The sequence below is a fragment of the Ochotona princeps genome, chromosome 26 (assembly GCF_030435755.1).
Source record: "Ochotona princeps isolate mOchPri1 chromosome 26, mOchPri1.hap1, whole genome shotgun sequence".
Taxonomy (NCBI): domain Eukaryota; kingdom Metazoa; phylum Chordata; class Mammalia; order Lagomorpha; family Ochotonidae; genus Ochotona; species Ochotona princeps.
This window is the reverse complement of record NC_080857.1, coordinates 20,549,975-20,565,981: the sequence shown is the minus strand read 5'-3', so window position 1 is coordinate 20,565,981 and position 16,007 is coordinate 20,549,975. Positions and strand designations below refer to the sequence as shown.

The 16,007-nt window shown below is 41.9% G+C and overlaps 1 protein-coding gene across 6 annotated transcripts in view; it reads left to right on the top strand.

Moving 5' to 3' along the window:
• RGS6 (regulator of G protein signaling 6) overlaps nucleotides 1–16,007 on the top strand; it is a 461,403-nt gene that overhangs the window by 28,110 nt on the left and 417,286 nt on the right. For all 6 annotated transcript variants that reach the window (XM_058655286.1, XM_058655288.1, XM_058655287.1 and 3 more), the window contains exon 2: nucleotides 802–905. In XM_058655286.1, coding sequence (XP_058511269.1) covers nucleotides 822–905 — 84 coding nt within the window. In that variant the 5' untranslated portion in view covers nucleotides 802–821. The remainder of the gene's footprint in view (nucleotides 1–801; nucleotides 906–16,007) is intronic.

Genomic DNA, 16,007 nt, shown 5'->3' with positions numbered 1-16,007 from the left:
TTGTATATAGATGCAGGTCCTATGTCCAAAATATCTAATTTTAGATATATAAATATTCCAAAATTTGGAAAAATCTAAAATCTAAAGCTGTTCTGGCTCCAGCATGTGGGACAATGGATACCCAGCCTGTATAATGCCCTGAATGGTCTTTATTTGCAGTTAGCTACTGGTACATTTGTATTTTAATGCATAGAATGAATCAGAAAATGAACTTCAGTTCAGACCAACAACATCAATGTTGGCGTCATCTTTATTCAGGAGATGTTGTGAAAACTGGTATGTTTGCACCTCAGGTGCCTAAATCTGTGCTGAAAATAAAAATAAGTGTTGCTTTGGGATTAGAATAACATGAGTAACCCCTGATATTTTTCACTTAATACCTCTGAATGAGAAAAAACAAGAAATATATTTTGATTCCAGGCATCTGGTAAAAGATACTCAGTTTTTTAAAGATTTATTTTTAATTGGAAAATCAGACTTATAAAAGTAGATACAGACAGAAAGATCTTCGACGTGCTGGTTCACTCCCCAAATGGCCACAATAGCCAGAGCTGAGCTGATTTGAACCCAGGAGCCAGGAGCTTCTTCCAGGTTTCCCATGCAGGCGCTGGGTTCCTAGGATCCTCAACTGCTTTTCCCAGGCCACAAGCAGGGAGTTGGATGTGGTTAGAACCGGCACCTATATGGGATCCCGGGGCATATAAAGCAAGGACTGTAGCCTCTAGGCCATCGTGCCAGGCCCAGATACTGAGTTCTTTGCATGTCATTCCTTCATGACTTCTCTATTTCTTTATTCTGCAGGGTGAGTGAAGACTCCGAGGATGGCTCAAGGATCTGCGGATCAGAGAACAGTGGGAATTGCTGACCCAGAGGAGAGTTCTCCCAACATGATAGTCTACTGCAAAGTAAGACCTCTGGTTCAACCTTACGCTTGTTGCTGTGGATGGATCTGTGTTCTGGGTAGCGTTGACTGTTGGTGGACACAAGACAAATGCTTTCTGTCTAAACTGTCTTACTGATAAATGAGTCTTGTTTTCCTATCTGCTATCCAGTTCTAAAATTCAAAGAAGTTAAATTCTGTCATACCTGAAGATTTGGTATGAAATGTTTGACAAATATGCTGTTTGGTTTTCTTGAAATCTGAAGATGCCCACACAGGTGCAAGCGGGTGGTGCATGATCCCAGAAGAGGAGATAGGTTCTCCCAGCCTCAGAAGTCAGGCAGGGCTTGTGGAAGGGCTGTCCTGGGGCTCGATTTGAGAGAATGTGTACCTTGATGCAACCGGAACATGGGATGAATTTGCTGAGGCATTAATATAAAATTTTGCAGAGAATGGTTAGCTGGAGCTAGACTTCAAGTGTTAAATTTATAGGCAATGTAGTCATGAAAAATCTGTGTGCCAAGAATTTTAAAGCAGCCTCTTCTGGGATCATGAATCTTGTGTCCAGTGGATTGTTTCCAGGTAGGGTAGAAGCTCTTAGGAAAGTGTGTGGAAAAATCAGAAAATGCATTCAGAATTGAAGGAGAAAGCCAAGAGTGCAGAGTCTAAAAGTGACTTGGAAACTGAGTGAACATGGAATTAGAAGTCAGAGGACAAATATGGCTAGGCTTTTATATTGAATAATAGAAATGCAATCGAGCTGTTAATTCAAATTAGAGGCATTTGGAAGAATACAGTTTAAAGGGACGAAATATGTCATGTAAGTTTATTTTTGCCCAGGCTGAGCTTGCATGTTTGTGATAATGTAATCTATTACATATCGATTAGGAAATGAGCTATTTCTCATTTACTTTGGCAAATATTGTAGTGTCTGCTGGTTTCTGTGTATTCCAGAAGGTTCTGTGTTGATCTGTGGGTACTGTTGAATCCAGTATTTTGGAATGGTCAATGTGGCAAATTTTTCTCTTTGCCTAGTAAAAACAGATTTCAAGTTACTCTTGAGTGTAAAATTGAGCAGTTTCTTGCTTTGCAAGACAAATGCTCAGGAACCTATCTGTAAGAGATGCTAATTGAAGTGTAGAAGCAAATAAATTAATGGAATAGGAGCTGAATGCTGTAGAAGTTGGCCAACGCAAATTAATACACCAAGATGCTTTCTTAAGCCATAGGACAACAATAGCAGTCATTGTATATCAGACGCTTGCAAGTCTGTGGATTATTATACATTAGTAGGAACTTAAAGGCCGTGCAGTCACCTTTCCAGTAGATTGTTTGCAATTAGGTTGAAAGTATAAAAGTCTCTGCAGATTGATAAGAACTTGGTTCTGACACTTGGGTGGGGGATGACAAAGGCCTTTCTTTGTTTTAATTTAGGAGAAAAAAAGGTTACACACCAATTTCTATGGTTCTTGGGGGAAATGACTACTAGCAATGGAAACAGATGTTGGTTCTTGTGACAAATTTTTATATGGGGTATATATTTGTTTGCTGCAAATGACATTGAACATAGTAAGTGTACTAGAAAAAAGGCAGAGTTTGTGCTTGGTGTTGCCCAGGTCCTGGAATCATTTTAAATATAGTTAATTTGACTTAAGCCATGGTTGTACTCGCACCATGGGATTAGATGTTCATAGTTGCCTATTCTCAGTGTCACAGGCTGACCTTTGGCCACAAACCAAGAACTTACTTTCATTTTGACATTAGCCTCAAGATATCAGTAAAGGTAGACTCTTTAAACAAAGGTCACTTGAAAAACATTTTCTAAGAAGATCTTTGCATTTGTTTGAGTTTGTAGGCATAAAGTCAAACCTGTCCTTAGATAGTTACAACTAAAACTTACATTTATAACTGCATGGTTTTATTGTTTCCTTTCTCTTGTCAGAAGTTTTTGATGTGAAATTTTTGTTTGGACTAGGTTGTATTGATTTGGTTGCTAACATTTTAAAGTAAGATTTAGAGACACGGAGCAGTTGGGTAAACTTCTGAGTGAAAAGTGGTATGATTACTTCTATAATGTTGTTGTGACATCTTTTTTCAAGTTGGCAAATTGTACAGATCTACAGGGTACGGTGCGTTGCTTAAAAATGTGTATGCAGTGTGTAATGATCAAAAAAGAATGTAGCATAGCAAATAGCATGTACTTTGCCCCAAACATTCATTATTTCTTGTTGTTGAATCATCCCAAATCTTCTCTTTCCAGCTATTTTAGAATAAGCCACACATTGTTAATTATTTTATTGTGACTTTTAAATTCCACTTTGGATGGAAACCTTCTGGCACATGAGTAATGATGGGTGGGTTTCTCAAACCCATGCTTTTCATAATACTCATTTTCTTTTTGTGTTTTTATGTCATTAACTGTGAGAAGTTGTACTTTCCTAAGACATGATTTATTTATTGACTTCAGCAGACTTTCTCATTTAGTTTTTCATCCTTCATACTCAAATTTTGAATTGGAGGTATGTATGAAAAATGTATTGGTCGCATTAAAGATCTATTTAAAAGAAAATCTTAATTATTCACTAAGACATCCAGACCTTCTCATTCTTTTTAACATTTCAGGGTCCCAAGGATCTTGGGCCATTGAATAGTGATGATATTGGACCCAAACTTTGCATGAGAATATTTAGGGATACTTTATGAAAAAAAAAAACTGATTCTCTAAGGACTCTTTGACCCAAGATATTTTAATTTAATAGGTCTTGACTGAATCAGAGTCTGAGATTTGAGAGTCTCAGGAGATTTTGATTCTAAACTAAATCTTCAAAGCCCTTACTTGATGGTTTTGGCAGAGTCCTGGCATAGCATGTATTGCAAAGTAATGGGGAAGTTGTTATTTTAGAATTGGGTTTTTGATTTTATCATTATTTATAGATTTCTTAACATGTGGAAGAACTAAGTATTAGGATGAAGAGATTCTTAGTAGCTTAATGTTAGAGATGCTCTAGTCAACTTTAACTTGTAGATGGAAACACTTGCAAGATAGAATGAGTAACTTGTCTAAGATAATTTAGAAATTTCCCACAGAAGCCATGATTGTCTGCAGTAAACCACTGCCCTGTCAGTATACTTTCTAGCGTCCAATGGGGCTACCATGTGATAAAAGGTAACAGCACTTTGTGGCTGTTATGGTTTTGTGTGTGTGTGTGTGTGTGTAGCTCCACAGCTACTGGTTAAATTAAATAAAGTTCATGTGGCAGATCTTGGGCTCTCATGCTTGTTCTCAGAGACTTTATTGGGGTACCTTCTCACAGTCACCTGCTGAAGTTTCATTGTAGTTTCATCTCTTACTTCATTTTGCAAAATGCTCTTATAACCATTATTTCTCTTGTGTAAGAGCAAAATGCTTTCTGATTTTGTTTGATTCTCTGAGAACTATTAACAATGTCTTGACAGACCTCCTACCAGACTGGTGTTGGAGGTTCTAGAGTTCTGGGCTCAGAGATGGGAGAAAGACCAAGGTATATGTAGCTTCCCTTGACCAGGCTTGGGTTCAGGAGGCAGCATGGTGCGATGAACATGTCAAATGGGTAGCTGGTCCCAGTTGTGATTCTCTGGGTGGGAAACGTCATCTTTATAAACACTTGTTTCTATTGTTCTTCCACTTTCCTCCCCAAATTATGAAATATTTCTAACAAGATAATATATCCCATGTTAGTATAATACAGAAAAAAGTAAAAAAAAATATATATAGGCTCAACACACCCAATATTAGTGGAATAAACGTAAATGTTAACTTTGGCTTCATTTCCCCTTCTGTAAAGTGAGGGAACTGACCTAAAGCATGAGCAAATACCTGTTGGAGAAGATGTCAAAGTTTGATTCTATCACTTTTTGGGCTTTCAGAAGTTAACATACTTCTCTAACACTAAAACAGTGTTGTCATATTAAACATGATTTGAAGGTCTTTGGAACTTGTGTGGTAATATTTTAGACAGTTGAAGATAACCTAAATTGGACTAATATTAAACCCAACTTAGGTATCAGAAGAAAAATTTTAATTGTCTTGATAGAAGACTGAACATTAGATAACTGTTCTTAGTGGTGAGCTGCTTTTTCTTTTTTGGCTTGCTAATGACATTTAAGACCTTGGTGTTGTTACTTTGGAGTACTGGCTGTATGCTTTATTAAAGGTAGAAACAGTGAATAACAACACTGTGTACGTATCAATTCCATATAGTATCATGGATGAGCTAGGGGCTTTAGAGGAATTTTTAAAAATCCAGCGTTAGAAATCAAAGTAATTGTTTTATCATTAATCACTTCCTTTACCCACTAGTTTCTAGTTTTCAGCCTTTTTTTTTTTAACTGCTGAAATGAGTCCAGCCCCTGCCCCCTTTTTTCTTTCTGCAAGACCCCTAGGTTACTTGGCCTTGTGATCTAGAACCCTTGAACGCTTGGGTAAAAGTTGGTTTAGGCACACTTCCAGAAAGTAAATGCAGCCTTATTTTAGTTACATAGGCAGCAGTGTGCAGCAAAAAATGAAAAACTTGTCTGAGAAAGGCAAAGCTATGGAAGAAGCTAGGAATGAGGTGTTCAGGAATATACAGGAGGCAATGGTAGAAGCTAAACAACACAGGGTATGTGAAGCTACAGGTTTTTGGTGACTGGGTTTCTCAGCAGAAAATATGCATTGAGTGTCATTTGTGTGCCCAATACTGTTAAATGCTGGCATTGTTGATGAGTCCACATATGAGTGTGTCGGGAGATGGGTAACTAGGCACAGTGCCGCTGGAGATGAACTGAGGAATCGGAGTAGGTAAACAGGTCATGTAGTATGGACCAAAGTTACAAAGTGAGTTAATGATGGAACCAAACTTGTGCCATATGAACCTTGGGGTAAAATGCTCAGCCTCTACACATAGTCCCTGCCTGGGAAAGCTGAACCATGTGTACTGTATCTACAGGACTTCTTTGACTTTTGGCTTTCAAATGAGTTTGGTCAACAGAAGACTGGAGAGATGGAGAAGAGGAAAAAAGAGTACTTTTTCTTGATTCTCCTCCTGCAATATCTTTTCTTCCTTGCTGTGTCCCTGTACCCAAGATCATTGGTTCTCTCCAAAATGACTCCTCCTGTCAGTCAATACCCCTTTTCTCCACACACTGTTTTGGTTCTGGAAATGATTCTACGTGTAGTTACCTATTGCTGTGTAACAAATAATTCCAACAGCCAATAGTTTAAACATAGCACTTACTATGTCATTGTTGCTGTGGGTCCTTTAATATCAGGCAGCTACAATGAAAGTGTTGGTTGGGATGCATTTTCATCTGAAGTCTCAACTGGAGAAAGGCCTGCTTCCAGGTTCACCCTTGGGATTGTTGACTCATTCAAGTCCTTCAAATCTGTTGGGGTGGTGGCCCTGGTTCTTCACTGGCTGTTGGTAGAGGTCCCATTCAGTTCCATGTCAGATGTCACTCCACTCCGCAGCTCATGTCGTGGCATGTTGCTGCTCAGAATTAGCAAGTGAGACAAAGGAGAGAAGAGGAGAGTGGCTGATGGGAGCCTACCTGTTTTTACAACCTGGGCCTGCTATCTCTGGTTGGAAACAACTCAGTAGGTCCCTTCTTCGTTCAAAGTGAAGTTGTATGCAAGAAGTCAGTTGAGTCAAGTAAACGGTTAGGAACTGCTTCGTAAGCCATTCACCACACAGTTCTCATTGTAGTGGCAAAGATTTCTAAATGCTCCCTCATAGTTTCTCTGTACCCTGCTAGCTGTGTTCATTTGGTCCTTTAGGAACTAAATCTTCCTTCAGTTGTCCTCTATTACGTGTGCCGTTTGTTTACCCATAAAATTCTGACTCACAAAGGTGTCATTCCACAAGCAAAAGGAAACCATGGAAACTTTTCCCCAAGAAAATTATGCATGAAGGCATTTGCAATGAGGCAGTCACGTTCAATATATAGAGCTGGGTTTGAAGCAAGGAATCTAATAAGGTCAAGGTGCAGTCAAGGTGAAGGGAGTTGGGTGTGGAGGGAGGACAACAGTGGGCAGAACAGCTGGGGAATGTTACAGGAATTTAGATGAGAACAAATGACATCCAAATCAGTGAGGGCCATGCTGCAAATGGGAAGATGTATTTGAGAGATGATTAGCAGGTGGAATCAATAGCATTTGGTGACTGATGTGCTGTAGAGAAAAATCTGAGAGTAACCCAGAGTAAACAGAAGGACTCTAGTCACCAGGTTACATCTGGGAGTTTCAAAAACTCCCTGAGCAAAGTTTGAACCAAATGCTTTCATAACTGGATTGCCTGCTTCTCTCCCCTCTTTATGTAGATAACTGCAGTGTGCCATAGTAAGAGTTGGTAACTGAACCAACATGTCTGGGTGTGTTGACCGTACCACCAGCATGTGTTGGGCTGTGCATAAGTTGTTCCTGCTGGTTAAGTGAAACTCTGAAGGGAAGGTTTAGCCGGGCAGACTGATCTCACGGGATTCCTGAGTTCTGATACTCTGCAGCATTCATAATCTAAAACACAGAAATCCCATTTCATTGCCTGGTGTTTCTTCCATAACCGTCTTTACTTTCTTTTAAGTGTTAACTCAGGCAGAACCATGAAGATGGGACAATTTAAAGCAGATGCCTTTTTTCTTGACTATTTAGACCTTGTTTTCCTTTGCTACCTTAACGTTAAAATTCCCAGGGACGAACTGCAGAGTGTACAGTGGTAGGGATAACTAATTAAATTGTTCAGTCTGTTTTGAGATTCCTTTTGTTACATTTTTTGAAGGGTTTTTGTTGTTGTTGCTTTTGGGGAGAAAAAATCCTGTCCTGTTTTCCTTTTCTGCAAGGGTTAGACTGGCCAGAAGAAGGCTCCCTGTCACATTACCGTAGCTGACAGGAGACAGGCACACAGGCCGGTCCCAGAACATGGTGTTACTGCTGTCCACAGAGAAGGGGCGGGGAGAGCTCCTTGTGCTGGATTTGATGTGTTTCCATGAGGATATCATTCCAATCTGAAAAGACTGCTGTGTTGAAGGCTTCATTTAATCTTTGCGATTATTTCCCCCTTCGTTTCATTTCAAAAAATCTTAAGACTTTACATTTTGGCAGACAGTTAATCACTCTTGCAATTGACACTCCTTTGTGGTATTTTTATTCCATGGACTTTTTGAATAGCCATGGAGTAAATTTTCTGTTGGCAGGGCTTTGAAAATGGAAAATGAAAAGCGGATGGCCTTCTATGAAAGGAAAGTAAGCATGTTTTAAAATCTTGAGAGGACAGTATCATTTCTTAAAATTATCTTTTCCAAATCAAAAAGATAACATTTTGATCTCGGCATTCTCTCAAAAATGTATCATAATGGAAGAATAAGAAGAATATGTGGGGCAGGCAATGTTGGGCCTCGGGTTGAACCATGTTGGAGCCCCTGGGGTTTGAGTCCCCCCTCTGTTTTCAGTCTAACTTCCTGCTAATGCACGTTGAAGGAGGCAGCAGATGGTGGCTCTGGTACTTGGTTCCCTGCCACCAATGTGGATCACTTTCATGTAACGAGATGTAGAGTTTGTGACTTCAGTTCTTGTGTGGGCTAGAACATTTCTAAGTCACCTTTACTCTTTGTAGGGAGCCTTCTGGTGCCAGTCAAAACCTGGATATAGATTTAGGTCCTGGCCTGATGGTGAGCTCTGGCCTCCAATTTCTAATCCCTTATACTCCAGGACACTGCTAAGAGTTCTATCAGCTTCTTGGCCATGTCTTTTGCTTAAGAAATTGGCAGTGCCCTTGAGGAAATTGCAGGTTCCCTTGTTGGCCTTGCCTTATTACCTTTCTTCTTCTTTGCTCAGATCATGGCCTCAAAGCTTCTTACTCCCTTGGTGGCTCTACGGTGTCTTCACACACACACACTTAACAAGGTGTTTGCCAGTCCTTCCTGTTGCTCGACCAAGAGGGTTATTCCAGAACATCTCATTAGCTATTGCCAGGAGCAGCACCCCAGAACCTCGCCTTTAAAAGATGATTCTGTCTCCTAAACTCATTTGCTCTTAAGATGTTTTAGAAGGGACATTTCCCAAGGGCTTTGTTGACTTCAGTGGTTGTGGTATATAGTTGAGGGAAGAAAACTGAGTATATTGAGGAATCAGAATTGACCTGTGGTTTTGAATGCAGGACAAGGTAGATTTGGTCCTGGGTAGCTGGGTGGTGTTAGTCACCAGGGCAAGTAAGTAGTAGGAGGCAGTTGGCATTGAAACCTAATTTTACCATGGTAACAGAGTGACATTTATTAACCCTGCTTGAAGGTCTCATTACTTTTGAAATTTCATTTGTCTTCATTTGGAAGACAGATTTAGATAGGTATCTTCTGTCCACTAGTTCTCCAAATGCCAGCAGAAGCCAGGAGCCTGGAATTCAGTCCAGCTCTACCATGTAGATGGTAGGGACCAAGTATTTGAACGATCACAGATGCCTCCCAGGTACGTTAGCAGGAGTTGGAACTAGAAGCAGAGCTGGGACCCAGACCCAGGCTGATTTGGGATGTGGGCATTTTGTGTGGCATCTTAAATGCTGAGCTGGATTCCTACCCCAGCACCCTCCTACACCTACTTCCTCCCCTCCATTCCTATTTGGTCAACTTCAGTGAGGAGGGGATAAATCGAGGCAGTTTTTACATGCACTGGACATAGAAAGAAGCTTGGTATCTGATCTCAGAGACCTCTGTGGTCTAGGTGATGATCGGCAAGAAGCCTGTAGCTGTTGTCCTGATACCTGTGCTCAGTCTATCAATCTCACAGGGTGTTGTAACAAATTGCCACACACTGCTTTAAAACTGGAGAGCTTTGTCCACTCCCAGTTCAGGAGCCTGACACTGAAATCAAAGTGCTGGCAGGGCCGTTCTCCGAGACTTCAGCCAAAGGCCCTGCCTCTTGTCCTTAGCTTGCTGTGGCTGTTCACAACCCCTGGACTGGCAGTATCTCCCCTTGTGCTTTCCATCACATGTGGCTACCTGTGCGTCTTCACATGGCCACCTCCTGAGGATAATGTCCTCCATGTACCATGCCCTAGTGTACCATACCTTGTCTTAACTAATTACATCTCACAGTCACTGTTGGCATATAGGGTCACCTGCACAGGTACCAGGGATTAGGACTTCAACACTACCTTTTTGGGCAACACAGTTAAACCCACAGCAAATTTCATCCTGCCTTTGGCTGAGGCTCAGTACTCTTTGCAAAAATGGGAGCATTTAAATAAATTGCCAAGTGTTACATGTTCCTGTATGGAGAATGATGGATAGCACAGCACACAATCCCTGCAGAAACACAGCAGTTCCTGTGTTACTGATCTAATAGGGAAGGCAAAGAGTAGTGTTTAAGGTTGAACATGGGCGTTTCTGGGCCACCCACTGTGTACCGGAACCAGTGGTGAGTGCTGTACACATACCCTTGTCAGAGCAGCTTGCCAAGTGGGTGAGGTCCATTTTCTACAGCAGACTTAGATCAGAAGGAGTTAACAATCAGTGTGAAGTGGGGCTATTCGGGTTTCAATCTAGGCTTGCTTTATTCAAACGCCTATGGGTTTGTAGAAGAAAATGATTTTCTTTAAAAAAAAATCACAGGATAATTTGTAGATTATGAGAGAACTGATGTAGATGGAGCAATGCGCAGAACAGGAAGAAATTGAAATTACCTTAAGTATATATATACACACACATACATAAATATAATTTTTTATTGGAAAGTCAGATATACAGAGAGGAGGAGAGACAGAGAGGAGGATATTCCGTTCCATGTTTCCCCAAGCGGCTGCAACAGTTGCAGCTGAGCCAACCTGAAACCAAGAACCTGAAGCCTCTTCCAGGTCTTTCAAGACCAAGGCTTTGGGCTGTCCTTGACTGCTTTTGCAGGCCGTAAGCAAGTAGCTTGGATGGGAAGCGGGGCCACCAGGATTAGAACCGGTGCCCGTATGGGATCCTGGCGGGTGCAAGATGAGGACCCAAGCCATTAGACTACCACTCCAGGCCCCCTCAAGCATATTTTGAAGAAGGGATAGGTTTGGCATATGTGGAGAGCAGCCAAGAGAGAGGGACAGCATTGGGTTATGCAGCTTGAATTGCCCACTGTGATCCTGGCATGCAATATGGGTACCAGTTCAAGTTCTTGCTGCCCTCTTTTCAAACCAGCTCCCTGCTAATGTTTCTGAAAAAGCAGTGCTTGGAAGACAGGGAAGGAGCTCTTGGTTCCTGGTTTTACACCATCCCATGCCTAGCCATTGTAACTAGTAGGGGAGTGAACCAATGGAGGGAAGATCTCTGAGTTGTTTTCTTTGTAACTCTTTCAAATAAAACAACTCTTGAAGAAAGTTAAGAGATGGGAGCTTGATTAGCAAAGGAGCAGAGACAGCAAGGTACCATAAGCATTTAGGGGATGGTGTATTTTCTAATTCTAAATATAGAGGATGTGCCTGATGAAATTATGGCCTCAATCCTTTCTGGGGCCCTGGAAGTAGAAAAATATGCGCATTTTTAGATCTGCAATTTACCTGGAAGAATGGCGGTAATGCCAAGCTTTCACCATCTGATTTTCTTTCTCATTTCCGTTTAAAAATGATTCTCCTCTTTGAAAATAACAATTCAGTTTCAAAAGAATTAAAGCATGAAGTAGAGGAAAAGCTAACTTATTTTAATAGCACACAAATATGACAAAAGCAATGTTTTTGTTTCTTCTAAGTCTTCTCATTTGTAACTGATGTGTATGTGTTCATTCAGTGGGTCACCCTGGTGTATGTACTATTCTGCTTCCCTCAGTAGGCTAAGTGTTAATCTGTGCCATGTGCAACATCAGCATCATTGTGTGAAACGCTGTATGATATTCTGATGAGTAGATACGGTACCATAATTTACTTTGCTTTTTACTTGTTATTGATAACATTTAGTATTCTTGGGTCAAAAGGCACAACCTGCCTCATAGCTCGCAGTATACATGAGGAATATTCAACATGTTCTTGGAAAACTCATGTTAATAGAAAACTGAGTGGATTTCAAAGTGTTTTCTTTTAAAACAAAGAAAACTTAATCTCAATTTTCCATGGATGTTTGAAGTACCTTTGTATATTTCTCCTAAGCAGTCAACTTGGATTTATGTATTAAATATTGGGTGTCCCTGAGTGGTTGCAAATTCTATGTCTTTGAACTACAGAAAGATTGGGGGTTATGTGATAGTGGGGGCCTGTGTTTATTAGTCCCTACTTTTTATTTTTATAATTATTTTTTTTTAAATGATCTTAGTTGATTTGGGTATAAAGGGTCAAGGGCTACAGGAAAGTGGGCAATACCACTGTCTTCACACTAATATCATTTTTTTTCACTGTATCTGGGGTCAGGGGAGAAACAAAGGGAAAAGCCCCACCCAGCCTCCCACCCATCCCAGGTCCCCGATGTGAGGCACACTCCAAGGGTCCTGCTTAAGGAGTTCTGATAGTTCAACAGGTCTGATTTGCTGCCAATCTCGTCATTCCAATCGCGATGAAACCTATTCAGAATCCTACTCTTTAACCATGTCCCCATCCTAGGTTCACACCAGCTTTGCAGCAGCTTGCTTGTCTTGAGAGCTTCCTCGGTGCCAAAGTACTGAAAAAGTATCCAGCTTGGGACTTTGCCAAACCATTTGCCATTTTATCCTCTATTTGTTTTTCTTGAGCAACTAACTACATCAGGATCGCATTTCCACCCCTCACCATTCCCTACAGCATTTTTCCTGCTTGCACCCTCTCTGCCTGCAGTTGAACTATGGGGTTGCTTCGTAGATTTTTAAAGCAAAACAACAACAACAACAACAACAACAACAACAACAACAACAAAAAACCACAAAAGCACAGTTCTGAGAGGCAGCCAAGTTCAGCAGCCAAGTTTGAAGAATAAAACTTTAAAACAGCTCTTCTGTCACATACTTGAGAAGGCAGACGGAGCTATAAATAAGCCACATTCCATTTCTATCTCATCCTTCGCAGTCCTCTGTTGATGACTGTCGTGTTCTGCAACTGCCCCCTCGCCTTTCTCCGCCGTCTGTGTTGGGCCTTATGTTATTGAGATGTTGGAGTTCAGGGACCCTGCCTGAAAGAACTCTCCTCTCATTCTCTGGGGTGAAGCGTAGAGAGAGAGAGGGCTTGGCTAGGGGGAGGAACTCCAAATTCTCCTCTGACACTGTCGGAAGCTGTCCTGGCTGGTTTCTTGCCTTCGCTTTGACCAATGGCCACATAGCGTGTGGGTTCAAAGGCAGCACATCTACTCCTGTACACTGTGTGCCCTCTTCCCTCATTCAGCCTCGAGAGACTTCCTGCACTATCCAACTTAAGGCCGCCTCCAACTCCTGCCTCCTTCATCGCATCTCCTCCCCTGACTCCCACCCTGCTTCCTCACCTCTTGCAGGAACCATGTGATTCTGTAGGGCACACCCAGTTGACCTAGGGATGCCTCCCCATCCCAAAGTTCTTAATTGAGAGACACACCTGCCAAGTCCCTTTGGCCATAGAAATTAGCCACCTTTTTGTTGCTACAGCAAAACATCCAGAGTAGCTTAGCTTGTGGAAGAACAGAGGTTGGCATTGTCTCATAGTTCTGGAGGTGGAAGTCAAGTGGCCGCGTATGACTATGTTGTTATTGAGAGTCCTGAAGCAGGGCAGAGCATGACATGGCAAGAGTTAGTGGTCTGTGTGGTCTCTTCACTCTTTACACAGTCACCAGGGCTCGGCCGTGACCCAGTCTAACCTCACCTAACCTAACCTACACACCACTTTCCAGAGATCTTACTCTTACAAACCATAGCTGGACTAGCTTTCCCTCCTCTTACCACCATTAAGCTGATACTGTGAGGATTGAAACTCCCACATGAGTTTGGGTGGATGCATCCTATTTGGGCCCTAGCACCACATAAGGTGACATAGTTAGACTTGGAGACAGGAAGTAGACATCTTGGGATCATCCTTAAAGTTCCTACCATACTCTCTTAGAAAAGCAAAGGAAAACAACTTGGGATTGGATATTTTTTTCATAGATAGGGAGGAGAGTAGGCAGAAGTTTGGGTTGTTCTTCCTGTATTTGCCATGGTGTTTATGCGGGGACCTAAATTAAGTCTAGCATCTTTGCTAAAGCCTCTCTTGGCACCATTTTTCATGTTCTAATAAGGAACCGTGATGCATCATGGCTGACAAGAAGTACCTAAGTCATAGTTCGGGCTGGAAAATTACCAAGGAAGAGTATGGTCCTGGATATGAACAAGATTCAAGTCAGATGAGGAAGCCTCATTGTGGGCCACTGGAGGGTGAGCTGCTAACTCCTTTAGGACATTGCGAATATCATCAGGTTCCCTGTGTAGTGGGAAGGAAAGCTCCATAGTTGAAACAGAGAAGTTGCTGATGATGATGCATTACAACCAATGGACAGCCAGCCGCCAACTGCTTTCCTTTGGCTGGGTTTTATCCCACTGAAGCCATTTTTATTTTTATTTGTTGATTTGAGAGAGAGTTTGCATCTGATGGTTGACTGCTCACATGCTGGCAAGAGCCAGAGCTGGGATGGGGCCAGAGCTGGGAGTGGGGACTAAATTCAGGTCCCTAATGTGTGTGTTTCAAGAAACCACTTACTTGAGCCATCACTGCAACGTCCCAGGACCCACACAGCTTAATATTGAAGCCAAGTATTGAATGCGGGACATAAGCATGTTAATCCCTAGGCCAAATACCTGTTCTTTCTTGCCAGTTTCTATCTACCAAGTCCCTGTGTGGTTTTTTTACCTTGAAATGGTTGAAAAAAATTGAAAGAGAAGCATCTCTTATGATGTCTGCAAATTATGAGAAATTCAGATTTCAGTGTTCATATATCAAGTTGTACTGAAACACAGCCACTGTGCCATTTGTTTATGAATTATCCATGGCTTTTTCTTTCTTTTTTTTTATAATGCAACCATGAGGGAGTTGAGTGGTTGTGACAGAAATTGTCCGTACAATTGGTGAAGCCTAAAATATTTACTAACTGGCTTTTCAGAGAGAAGTTTTCAGCCTCTGTTTTGGTGGATTTGGAAGAGGCTGAAAGTATCTGCAAATGTCCTTGTTGGGCCAATATTCTCATGAAGCAACACCTCATGAATATTTGCAGTGCAGGTTCATTTCTAGGAACGCATAGAGGATCTGATAGCATGGGTAGGCAAGATGACCAGTGTACCTTTTTATACTATAAATAATATGCCCATCTGGGTCCCGTGTTGTGGCATCTTTGGTAAAGCCTCACCTGTACTGCTGGCATCCCAAATGGGAGCTAATTCGTGTCCAGCTACAGCACTTCTGATCCAGCTCCCTGCTGATGGTCTGAAAAGGCAGCTGAGGATGGTCCAAGTGCTTGGGCCCCTGCTTCTACATGTGCAAGACCTGGAAGAAGCTCCTGGCTTTGGCTTAGCCCAGCTCTGACTGTAGTGACAATCTGATGAGTGAACCCCATGGATGGAAGGTTTCTCTTTTCTCCTCCTCCCTTCCTCTCTCTCTCTGTAATATTTAATATAAATAAATCTTAAAATAAATCCATCCCGCCATTCACTCCTGAATACCGTTTCATGTCCTGAGAGCATCACATAATGTATACTAGTATATTATTGATGAGATTCTGTTTGAGTTTTAGATGAAAAGGGGCATATTGAGCTGTCAGTAGAGTTGGGCGGGGTTTTCGGAAGTAGCCCAGTGGGATCTGCCACCTGCTGGCCAGCTACCTCTGTTCTACCTGCAGTGTCCAAATGGCTCTCATTTCTGTGTGAGCCACAGGGTGCTGCAGGCACTGGGCCCGAGAATCACTCCGCCCTAACACTGATGCTAGGCTGTTATTCTCATTCTGCATTTGATAAAAAGGGGTTTATGGAGGATCAGCTGTGCCTGGCCTCCACTGTGAAGTGTGTATCCAGCATTGTACTTTCACAGAATCTTTCTCCTCTCAGGCCATGCTCACTGCTGAGTCCTGCAAGGAGCAAGACAAGCCGCTGGCGAGCTCTTGGTTCTGGTCTGTATTCTGGGCTGGCAGGCCAACACAACCTCATGCACAAAATGATTCACCTCTGAGCTGGAACAGTCGGTGATAGTAGCAAATTTTG